Below are 12,632 nucleotides of genomic sequence, written 5' to 3' on the forward strand. Positions count from 1 at the left end.
ACAAACGCAGGGCTAGATGATCAGCCTTCCAGACCTGACCACCCTGAAGTGCTGCTGCCTTCTATACCAGCACCTATACTTACTCCCAGAGAGCTAAGTCCCAATGATCCTGTGGCACCAGATGTGAGTACCTTCCCCATGCCACCTCAGGGGTACCTTCCCCCTGCACCTCAGGGGCTGCAGAATCCATTTCCAGAAGATGTTATATGCTGGATAAAGGATTTTATTGCCAACAAGTTCAGATCCCTTTTGGCTCCCCAGCCTGGCCCCACCATCCTCCTATTGCTCCAGAACAGGTCATAGAGGGCTGTGTTGGATCTCAAACGCCTAAACCATTTTGTCCAGAAGAATAAATTTCCCATTGAATCTCTTCACAACATCAAGGAGGTGATCAAACCACAGGACTACTTGGAATCAGTTGACCGATCAGAAATCTATCTTCACATACCAATCCTGCTTGCTCACTGGAGGTTCCTCAGGTTCTGCTACGATCACCAGCACTTCCAATAGAGGGCCCTACTAGGCTTGTGCCCGAAACATTTCGGAGGCCATAATGGAGGCCTCCGAAACGTTTCGGCTCCGGGGGCCGTTTCGGTGCTTCGGCACCGGCGGGGGTAGTCCTTTAAGGGCGGGGGAGGGTGCACTTACCCCTCCTGCTGCATATCCCCCGCCAGCGCTCCATCACTGTTAAGCCCCTCAGGGCGGCAGCGTTCCTCCATGCTGCCTCGTTTCTGTCATCGGCTGGAAGTGGCCGGAAGAAGCAAGCGCGCGTGTGCCCGTTGTGCGTGTGCACCTGCACGGCAGATGGGCGCATGCACGCCCGCAACGGGCGCACGCGCGCTTGCTTCTCCCGGCCATTTCCGGCAGATGACAGAAACGGGGCGGCAGGGAGGAACGCTGCCGCCCCGAGGGGCTTAACAGTGACGGAGCGCCGGCGGGGGATATGCGGTGGGAGGGGTAAGTGCACCCTCCCCCGCCCTTAAAGGACTACCCCCGCCGGTGCCGAAGAAACTTCGTGCACATCCCTAGGCCCTACCATTTGGCCTTTGCTCTTCACTTCGAGTATTCAGCAAAATCCTGGTGGCACTTGTACCACACATCAGGATGCAAGGTATCCACATACATCTGTAACTAGACGATCTCTTGATTCACCCCCCTTCACTCCAGCAGGCTCACAGGGATGTACAGCTTCACCTCCAATCTCATGGTTTCCTAATCAACCACCAGAAAAGCCATCTCAGACCCTCCAGCACATAGGGGCTGTTTTCAACACTGCACAGGATACTATCTGTCTCCACTGCAAATGGAGAATCAGGCTGGAGAACATTCTCTTGCCCATTCTCTCACAATCCACAGCAGACCTGATGGGTTCTAGCACAGGTACTGGGTTTAATGATTGTCTGCAGACTGTACCCCATGGGCCAGGTGGCATTCACATCCCTTTCAATGGCACCTCCTACCGTTACAGGATCTCATCATGTCCTGTTGTACCCATAAACAGCTTCCACTTCTGCTGAACATCCACCAATCCTTGCACAAGTGGCTCTCTCCAGCCATACTCAGGAGTCTTCCACTGGTAGAACTGGTCCGGCTAATTGTTACCACAGATGCCATTCTGTCAGGATGAGGGGCACATTGCAACAACACATATGTCCAAGGCAAGTGGAGCCCATCCGAACAGCATCGGAACATCAACTGGTTGGAACTTGGTGCTGTCCATTTAGCCCTCCAACAGTTCCTCCCACTTGTCAGCAACAGCTATGTCCTCATTTGTATGGACAACTTGATGGTGAAATCTTACTTCATTTGACAAGAGGGCACCAAGCCTCCCTCTCTGATGGCGGAATCCTCCTGTCTGTTCCGTTGGGTGGAGACCCATCTGTAGTCCATCACAGCTGAGCATCTTAGCAGAATAGCTAATCAACAGGCTGACTGGCATAGTTGACCCAGAGGAGTGGTCCCTGCACCCTGATGTTTTCCTGCACATGACCCAGCTATTGGGGCTACCCCCAGTGGGACTGTCGGCATCCACACAGAACCGCCGACTTCCCCGATGTTTCACCAGGTTTCCCTCTCTACTGGCAGAAGCCACGGTCGCACACTCAGCTCCTTAGCCACCTGGATTTCTCTATGCCTTTCCATCAGCAGCGGTCATAGGGAAACTCCTACACAAACTACAGTCAGAATGAACAGAAAGCATCCTGATTGCTCATCTCTGGCCCCAGAGGCCCTGGTTCTCTGATCTGGTCGCTCTCTCTTCAGGTTTCCCTTGGCATCTCCAGACCTTCTCTCACAGGGACTCGTCCTCCATCCAGACCCAGAGTGGCTCAAACACTGTGCCTGGAAGTTGAATGCTCATCTCTAGCTAAGGCAGGCTACTCCACTGCGGTTTTGGACACCATCCTGGCTTCTTTCCATCCACCCACAAACCTGGACAGCCTTCTCCCACTGGGCATGTTGGAAGCACTGTAACCCACTCTAGTCAGGCATTTTGGAAACTGTAGAATTCCTCCAGGCTGGGCTGGACATGGGTCTTTGGTCGGTTCTCACTTTGGTTCTCCAGCTTTCAGCCCCTAGGTAGCCCTTGTTCCATCCTCACATCCGTCTTTTTCAGGGGAGCGTGCAGTATTGCTGCTCCTTCCATTCACAGGTTTTCTTCCTGGAGCCTCAACAAGGTGCTCAGTGCCCTAATTAAGGCACCCTTCGAGCCTTTGCACACTGCTCAGACCTTTATCCTACAAGGTCCTCTTTGTAGCTATCACTTTGGCACTTAGGGTGTCAGAACTCGGAGCCCTCTTGGTACACAAGGAGCTATGTGTATTTAAGTCTGACTCAGTGGTGCTCAAGCTTGATCTCACCTTTATACCAAAAGTCAAATCCACCTTTCATAGATTCCAAGACCTCGTCTTGCCCTCCTTTTGTCCCTCTCCTTCTCATTCCAAAGAGAAGCTTTGGCATACCCTAGATGTCCAAAGTGTTCTTTGTACCTATATTTGATGAACAAGCCTCTCACCATTCTGATTCTCTCTTTGTCTCCTTTAACCCTTTGTCCTTGGGTGCCATGGTGTCCAAGGTTACCCTTTCCTGGTGGCTTCGAGCATGTACCTTGTTAGCCTATGAATCTCTGCTACTTCCTATTCCTTCTGGCATTACCACACATTCCACTCATACCTCTATGTCAGCAGCTTTTTCTGCCCATGCACCACTGGGTGAAATTTGTAAAGTAGCTACCTGGTCATCAGTCACACCCTTCATCAGGCACTATATATTCTCTCATCTGAAGCAGCATTTGGGTGTACTGTCCTCCAGCAAGCAATATAAACACATCCTTTTCTCTCTCTTCTTCACTGCTTGGGCATGTTAATGGATGATCTCCTACATTGTGAAAAAAGAAATATTGGTCTTACCATGAAGGGTACTTTTTCACAGTGTATAGAGGTCATCCGACCCACATGTGGATGTGTTTTTGGCAGGCATCATCCTCGGGCTTGGGTCTTGCTTTTGGGAGGGTGGCAACTCAAGGGAGTACAGTTTTCAGGGCATCCCCTGTCTTTCACTACTTTAGTCCTGTCTACAGGGAGTATGTTTGGTCCACAACCCATGTTAATGGATGACCTCCATGCACTCTGAAAAAGAACGCTTCACAGTAAGACCAATGTTTCCCCCCCAGACAACTTCCAAGGCAGCTCCAAACGGAGCACTTTGTAATATTCCACTCTGCAAGTAACTAAGGCATGTATGACAGTGGCAGGATCTGCTTACTTCAGGAAAAACTGCAGTTGGCATACCAGCTGAAGCTATGTGAAAGGACTCTGGGTCAGTATCTCTCTAAATTTTTTTCATCAGTGTGCTGAATGAGTTTTGTTCTGGGTGGCAGTACTAAGGCAGTGTGTATGCATGTGCATTCAGAGAGGGGCCTTCCTGATTCAGCCTGAGTGGGATCTAAAATTAACTGAGCGGACATTAAAAAACTGTGTGAACACGCACGCGCACACACATTTTAGAGGGAACACTGCTCTGTATCATGGTTGCTACTTAAACATTCATTAGCAAAGCTGGAAATAAGAGCATTCCCAAACTGCAACCCTGGTACAACCCTATCTGGATCAAGCTGCATATCTTATCCCAGATTGGCTCTCCAACTGACCAAGAAGCACTTCTATCTTGTCTGAATTACATTTTAGTTTGTTAGCCCACATCCATTCCATCACAAATGCCAAATACCAGTTCAGAACCTTCACTGTCTCCCCAGGATTATGAGAGAGAGAACTGGGTGTCCTCAGCATGTTGATGATAATCCAAATCTCTGGGTGGCCTCTCGCTGTGGTGGCTTAGATCTGACAGCACAAAGGAGAATTTGAAACCTTGTAGATCTGACAGATTAATAGTTGTTTAGAGGTGGTTTCTTCAGATTCAGTTTATTATGGTCTGAAACCAGAAAACATATCTTCCAGTGTTCTATGTGTTTCATCAGTGGTTAAAAAGAAGATGCAAAATTGTGATTTAAAATGATGGATAAAAAGATGCAAAATCCAAAAACTAGATGGGTTATGTATTCTGCAGTGCTGAAGTCTGTACAACAATAGGAGCCCTCCTATTGTGTGGTTGTTTTGATGCACTAGAGAACATCAGTGATGCAGACCTTGCTCTTGGTGATTAACACTTACAAGTTTCACCACACCACCTTGATAGGATGGCTCACGCAGGTTACTTGAATCTACACCCAGTTTAAAATTGTTTCCAGATAAATGATTGGCTATAATTATTTCAGGGCTTAGTGCCTGTTTACCTTCAAGACCGCCTCTTCCGGCCAGTCCTGTCCCATCCTGTGAGGTCTTCTCAGGTTGCCCTTCCTTCGGCCCAGGGTCTCAGAGAGGTCCATAGTACTAGGGCCTGTGGAAGGGCTTTCTCTGTTGCTTCCCCTTCACTTTGCAATCTCCCCCCCGCCCCCCATTTGGTCAACCTCCTCCCTTTCAGCCTTTAAGACCTTATTGAAGACATTTATTTTCCACCAGGTATTTGCCATATAGATAGATAGAGAGAGTGTGTGTGAGAGTGTGTGTGTGTGTGTGTGTGTGTGTGAGTGAGTGAGTGTGTAAATATCTGATGCTGTTCTTGCTTTGTACCCCACTCTGAGTCTGTGAATTGGGCGGTATATTAAATCTTTTAATAAATAAATTTTAATAAATAACATGTATAATGTCAAAGCATGCATCTGGGCAAAGTTTATGCAAATCTTGCAATATGTGTATTTTGGATCTGAAAATTTGTTCTTCCTATGATGTAGTGTTGGTTCATGAGGCAGCAAATTTAGGCAAAACTTAACTCTGACCAATTGTGTTGTGGGACTAGATGGCATTTGCAGGATAGCTGTTTAGATGACACTGTCTTCTAAGGGATAATGGCTCTTACGTTCTAGCAGTGAAATGTGGCTGATGATTTGCTTGAAGTTTGGAATGTTCAGCAGTTGCTTCAATTTAGGCTTACACTTGACAATAAAGTAGTCCTATGCTCAGTTATCTAATGTAAATAGTTCACAGGGATGTTTTCATACTTGATGGTGCTTACAGGAATACCAGTTATATACGTGGCGTGTACATTATTGTAAATTGATCCTCACATCTGACAGCTTCCCACCATGCACACATGCATGGAAGTAATGATATTTTGTAGAAAAATCATGATGTGGCCTTGAACTGGCTTTCATTTCCTCTCATTCTCAAGACTCAAGCTTCCATTTCGGCACAAGGCCTGTCTGTCTGTCTGTCCATCCAGTCCAGTAGTTGAGCTAATCAGTATTTTAAGTCATCCTTGTCTAATCTGTTATCTTGTGGATTTCCAAGTGGAGGCTTAACTTAATAACTTTTTCAGTTTAATTTTATTTGTGAGATTTAAACAAAGGCCACTTAAAATGCAAGTTAGTTCTACGCCCTTTGTTTTGGAGTAGGGATTATGGGTAGTCATGAAGCATCTTTTAAGCCTTGAAGAATATTAAACTTTATTTTAAAAAGAAATGAATAGTTTCAGACATACAGTGGATTATTTGGTGTGAGGAAGCTAAGCTGAGCAATGTTTGAGACATGCAGACCAATCCTGTAGGTATTTGATAAGCCACTTTTTTTTTTTTGCAGTGGCCCTTGTATCAGGCATATTATTGTAGCCAAAGTCTGGTAAGAGGCTTGTACTAAGTTCTCAAGATGTATATAAGGCAGAGAGATATTGGGAAATTCTGGGTAAAGTGTGTGTCTATCTTAATGGCAGGCACACCTGATTATTAAGGGCAGAACTTGATGTTACAGGAGGTACTAAGCTACTACTGTATCACTTGTTACCAGAAAGGGGTGAAATACATCTTCTAATTTAGCATATCTAGACACTGCTGGCAGTTGGGGTGAGGAAACAAAAAGTGCTATGGTATCCCATCTTGTTACCCTAAAAGTTACTGGGCTTTGGTGGGAGAGAAGGAGAAAGGGCAACGGCAGTTCCATACCTATTTTTACATCTTTTTCTCTTTTTTTGCTGTAAGAATCAGCAGTATTCCAGGTTTTCAATTTGCAGGCTTGCCTATGTACATGGTTCTGAATATTTTTTGTTGCAGTTATTGATTTGTGTTTTGCCTCTTGTCTTTTAGGATCGGAAACTGTCCAAATCAGAACGGCAGCGGTTTAAGGAAGAAGCTGAAATGTTGAAAGGGCTTCAACACCCAAATATTGTTAGGTTCTATGATTCTTGGGAATCTACTGTGAAGGGAAAGAAGTGTATTGTTCTGGTTACAGAACTTATGACATCTGGCACACTGAAAACGTGAGTATATACTTGCTAGAGCTCCCAGCCCCATTAATGATGAACATGGAGATGAAATTATCAAAAATAAATGAAGACTTTGTGATTAACACAGTTCAGAAAAAAACGTGCATGTGCTGTGGAGTAACTGTTTAGTGGACCATTAATAAAAAGGAAGTTTAGTATGATGACCGCTATGTTCCCATCTGGCACTAAATCATGAAAATTCTGAAATCATTGTTAGTTCTGTACTGTGAAGGAGAAATGTAAGAGTATTTGAGGTCTACGTTTGGCAAGCTATATCGTGTCTCCAAGTACAGCAAATGCTTGGAATTCCAGGCTGCAATTGAGCTCTGTGAAGCTACAACTTGGCTTAGTTGTTGTCTCAGCTGGGAAAATAAACAGCAAGGGAGTCCTCTAGTGGTCAGTAAAATACTGGCATGTTTCCCCTAGACTTTGTGTCCTGATACAATTATGGATCAAGGAATTCCAATTCCAGATAGTTAAGATGTGTTTTGAAAGGGAAACTCCTTGGTTATAACCGTCTTTTTATGTGGAGGTGCCACATAAAAAGAAGTTTGTCAAAATGTCTCAATATTTTAATTTTGTGAAGTCACTGAAATCCTGGGTATACAGGCACAGCTCATTATTTGCGGGGCTTAGGTTCTTGGCCCTCCACCACAGATAATGAAACTGCTGATGTAACATTACGTCAGTGCAAATCTGAGGGTTAGGTCCCAGTGCTGGTCTCTCTCCCCATAGTGAAGGTTTCTCCTTAGCGCTACCCTTTCTCCCTGCCAGGGTGTGCTAATGTGACATCCCCTGTAGAATAGGGGCTGCTGGAGGCACCACTGCTGCTTGTGCTCTCCTTGAGGGCTGCCCCTCCCCCCCGGCTGCTGCCCACCCATGCACTCCTTGAGTGCTGGCCTCTCTCCCCACAGCAGGGTTGGAGGCAAGGCAGGGCCAGCATGAGGAAGGTTTTTCTTGGAGTACTGGCGCTCATTACTGACTGGCCCAGGCTTCCTTATATACCACCCACTCCCCCCACCGCGGTCTTGCAAGTCTCATGAGACCTGGGACTTTGTCCAGATCCCACGCTCATGAAGCTGGGGTTGTGGTGGTGCTGGTTATATTTTCCCCTTTTTGTGGGGAAAAGGCCAGTGCTCCTTTTCTTCTTTCCCCTCTCCACCAAAATCCGTGGCTATGTGAACCCCTTACCCATGGTTAATGAGGCTCGTCCTCTATTTTTAAACCGCGGATATGCAAGTAATGGAAGTGCAGATAAGGAGGTCTTCCTGTATTTAAACCAGGTAAATGTTCCTTTCCCATTAGAATCTCAGATCGTATGCAGGGAAGTACCCCCGCCCCCGCAAAAACCATGTACAATACTATGTGTTTTGCTACCATGATCCTTTTTTCATTCTGTAACTTAATTATCCCATCAGCTTTATAATGTGGACTGCCAGTGCTTGAAAACCTTCCCTGTGTCTGCAATTCCAAGCAGACATTCAGCTACAACCAGGGGACTATTGAACTGTTGATGGGTCATCAGTTGTGCAGGCCTGTGTAAAAGCATTATTTACAGAAACAACTTTTTATTTTGGGAGTTCTTAGTAAAATTTTAAAACAGTTACTCAGTGGGTTTTTTTAGACAGCCTGTACAGACTGATGCATTAACAGTTGGAAAGACTTGAGAATGGTTCTGCTTGAGGTAAAATACTACACAGCACAGATGTCCCTTGACACATACTTTGAATGTTTGATATATTCATACATAGTGTTATGGAAAAGGCAGAACGGCCTATCTCTGTAGGGAGCCATGGTCGCTCACAACTGGATTTTCTGTGCTTGCGCAGTAGGCCTATGGAAGAACCTTTAGTTCCGTTTAGACGCTCTGGCCCTTTAAAGTGTAGTGATATTGAAGCCTTCAAAGGATGCCTATAGAAAAGGCTGTTGAGTGCCTCCCTCTTCAGTTCCTTCTCATCTGCTGCTCATGCTGCCTCAGGAAGGAACTGCTCTTGTTTTCCCTCATTCCTGTAAGAGATTTAAATACTTTTTATTTGATGTTTGGACTTTTCACTTGGACTGTTCTTGACTGTTCTTTCTGCTTCATACTCTCGACTGTTTCTCAACTCTGATTTTCTGACCTCTGACTGTTTCTGGACTTAGCTTGTTACTTCCTTCGGCTTAAGCATTCTATCTCTGATCTCTTTGGCTGACCTGGACCGTACTTGGACTTCGATTTATCTGCCCCAAAGAGTTGTAAACAATATGCAACCTGTAAAGGTACTATGCCTTCCTCAGATGGACACATTGCCTAATTTGTTTGGAGGACTGCCACAACACTAGTGCCTGTAAGGTCTGTCTTTTAAAAAGAAGACACAACTGAGCCAAGAACTTCGTTGAAAGGTGTCTCTGTATGAAAATATTTTTCTCCTGGGGACGCCAAGCCTACCATCGCCGCCAAAAACCTGGCATCAAGCAGGTTGGCACCGTTGACCTCAACACCTGCACCGTCGGCATCCATGCCTTCAGGCTTGACTGGCATTTTTAAGAGGCCAGTGGAAAGAGGGTGTGAATGGCATAAGCATGATCATCAGCATTCTTGCTCGGGAGAGCCCCGCAAAAAGAAGAAAAAGCATGCTTCCTCGGGTGCCTTGACTGCAGCAAAATAGGCTCTGAGTGAGTCGGCCTTGGCGCTAGGCTCAGCATTGAGAGTGCCAACCATGCTGTTGACAAGAACGCCCTCTCCTTGGCTCAACCTGCAACATTGTTCTCCCCTTGACCATCATCTTCAGTTACCACTTTGTTGGCTCCAGGATGCCCAAGCTCCTCTCCTTTGGCGATGGGATCCTGACCCGCGGCGCTGGCGTGCTTGACACAGTTTCCACCAACGTTGACTTATTTACCCTCAGCGCTGAGACATTCAACATTGATGGTGCCGACGCCACACACTTCATCAATGCTGGCATGTGGTTTGCCTTCGACATTGTTGACGCCCTTGACCTCCATACCGATGTCAATGCCAGTAACGACTTCGGATCCACATCAACACTGATTCAGTCACCCTCTCATCGATCACCTGAGCATCCAGTGACAACTTCCTTGGATTCCCCAGCACTCCAAAGCCTGTTGTGTCAGGAGTTGAAATGCCTCTTGGGATCTGTGAATTTGACTCCATCGGACTCTGCCTTTTCAAGGGTTCACCCTATCACAAGGACTTGATACCGAGGAACCCCAATCACCCATGCCAATACCCAGGATGCTGATTGGTGGCTTGTCCACATCTGCACCACAATGTTCTTCGGTTTTACCCTGGAGGGAGTGTGTGTGTGCGCGTGCGTGCACACACACACGCGCATATTTATTTATTTATTTATTTTATATGCTGCCTAATATAGAAATCTCTAGGTGGTGTCATTTCTCAGCTTCCCAGGCTCTTCATGACCCTCAGGACTATTACAGCTCCCCAGGGGCCTTTGATTCACCACACCTCAGAATTAGAGAGTGCTTTCGTGCCCATTTTCTATATAGCTCACCAGCTTTACCTTATTATTTTGAGGGGTACAAACTCTGGGAGACCATGTGTCTCAAGGGAGGTTTGCCGGATCTACTGAGTGTCCCTTGGATCGTTTTTAAAAGCCTGCTGTACCACCTGTGGTTTCAATGCCCTCCATTCCACTGCCCAGGGTTCGACCGCCCATGCCAGTGCTGCCAGGGTTGCCTGCTCCTGAGTTACCTCCCATTCCGGCTTGTCCCTTTACACCTACTCCTCCAGTGAGTCCTGGGCCAGTGTGCCCTCTGTGCCGACGCACCTGTCTTTCCCCTTGCAGACTGTTCCTAGAGATCCTTCCCCTGAGGATCCTGACTCTGATGTGGAGTCTTCATACACTTCCGATCTTGAACCTGAGGTACCCCTGGAGACCTTGCCCGATGACAGTTTGAGCAATCGACTATCAAACTCCTCATCTGAGGAAACCAAATCCTATCAGATGCAAGTCATTCAAGAAATGTCTAAGGCCTTGGGTCTTGATATTCCCCCACAGGAGGTTATGGTCATGGACTCCATGTACAGTTACTGATCTACCACATTTGTGGTGCATCTGCACTTCCAATGCTACCATCCCTAGTGGCATCTCGTAATGCTGCTTGGTCAGCCCCAGTAACGTCTACTCTTCCATGTTAGAAACGAGAACCTGTATTGGGTCCAAAAGCCTCCTGCTCTTTCCTTTTCAAACACCCAGTGCCAGACTCTCTAGTAGTGGACTGTTCTTCTTTCTGTGTCATATTGCATCTCCATATTAAGGTATATTGAGGACACAAATCAAAAGTTGGGTTTAAGCCAAAAGTATTCTAAATTCTTGCTGTTTAAGCAACAACTATATAGAGATTAAGTGGTAAATATCTTATAACATGAATGCATATTATGATCATGAGCTTGGCTCCAAAATTAATTAAAAAGCTTCAGTTTTGCAGTTTAATTGGCTTAGTAGAGACAGCTGTTGCCATGTTCTGTCCTAGGAAATGAGGTACTTTATATTGACTTTGGCAAGGTAGCTTTTTTGTTATATGGAACTCCAGGGAGAATGAAAAGATGTTAGCTGTTCAATATCTGCATAGAGTACAGGTGGCTAAAAATGTGAATGCTTTATGTTGTATTTTAAAGTGATGAAGATGTTAAATGCCTAAAATACTTGCATTTGTCTGCATACAGTTGAATTACAGCAACCGTTCATAAGAGTGTTTAGTAACCTGAAAGTTCATTTACCATTGGTCCAGCATACAATACCCTCTTACTTGTTTGTTAATCTGTCTTAGTAAAGTTAACTTTTACTGGTTGCACTGTTTTCATATTAGCCTTCAGAACACTACTTTAATTCACGGTTGCTTTCCTTGGATGAAATGCGGGAGGGGAGGAATTCAGAATGTCAGCTCTGAATGAGAAGAAGTTTTTGTTTGGTAGTGAGTGACAGCTATGAAGTCACTGTAGCAACCACTTAGCTACTGAAACATTAATCAGAGGCATTCAGCCAAGGAGCTTTGGGTAAGGTTTAAACTTGCCTTTACTTGACTGACGATGATTAAACAAGTTAAAAGTTCCTGGAGATCGTGATGTTCTTCTGGAGCACTTGACCCTGTCTGATGGCAGTGTCTGTACTAATAATGTGAATGGCAGCAATAACTTTAAGTTGGTGGTATCATGGTCATATCTTGTTTCTGTAGGCCATATCAAGTGTGTGTGATGTTCATGCTTCCAGAGGCCTTCAGGCATTTGGCTCATGCCTGCATATCTGGAGGAATTAAAGCATTTTTTGTATTTCTGAACAAACCCATTGTGTTTGAGTGGCCCTGATAATATTGCAAATTGCTTCTGAGGAAAATGATTGAATTGCTTGCTGAAGGATGCAACTTGTAGCTTTAAAAATGTCAACCAACCATGTATTGACAGGTTTTTCATGGAAAGTTCAAAGGGAAAGCCTGCCTGTCAGTGTTTAGGAATCTGACTAGTGTGGATGCCACTATTATTTGATCCTACAATAGATGGTGGTTATTATGATTATTCCACAACAGTTCCATGCATGGAACTTCTTTTATTAGTCCGTTTCATTATAGGAACATGTCTTGATGAAATCATTTGGACAGTTGCCCAACTAGGTTGATGTACACGAATCCTTGTTTCTACAATTTATGTACTTCAAAGGAGAGACTTTAATTCACATCACAAGCATTAATCTTGCTGTGCAAACTGCCCTGTGAAAAACAATTGAGAGTGGATTTCAGAGGGGAACTAGAACTCAGCTTGGGATAAGGGTTAGAAGAAAGAGGTTATAGAAAGTAAGCACAGTGCT

At 45.4% G+C, this 12,632-nt stretch overlaps 1 protein-coding gene across 11 annotated transcripts in view; it reads left to right on the plus strand.

Annotated features, from left to right (window-relative positions):
- WNK1 (WNK lysine deficient protein kinase 1) overlaps positions 1 to 12,632 on the plus strand; it is a 195,346-nt gene that overhangs the window by 58,870 nt on the left and 123,844 nt on the right. For all 11 annotated transcript variants that reach the window (XM_053251646.1, XM_053251639.1, XM_053251641.1 and 8 more), the window contains exon 2: positions 6,632 to 6,804. In XM_053251646.1, the coding sequence (XP_053107621.1) occupies positions 6,683 to 6,804 (122 nt within the window). In that variant the 5' untranslated portion in view covers positions 6,632 to 6,682. The remainder of the gene's footprint in view (positions 1 to 6,631; positions 6,805 to 12,632) is intronic.

Source organism: Hemicordylus capensis, chromosome 5 (assembly GCF_027244095.1).
Source record: "Hemicordylus capensis ecotype Gifberg chromosome 5, rHemCap1.1.pri, whole genome shotgun sequence".
NCBI lineage: Eukaryota > Metazoa > Chordata > Lepidosauria > Squamata > Cordylidae > Hemicordylus > Hemicordylus capensis.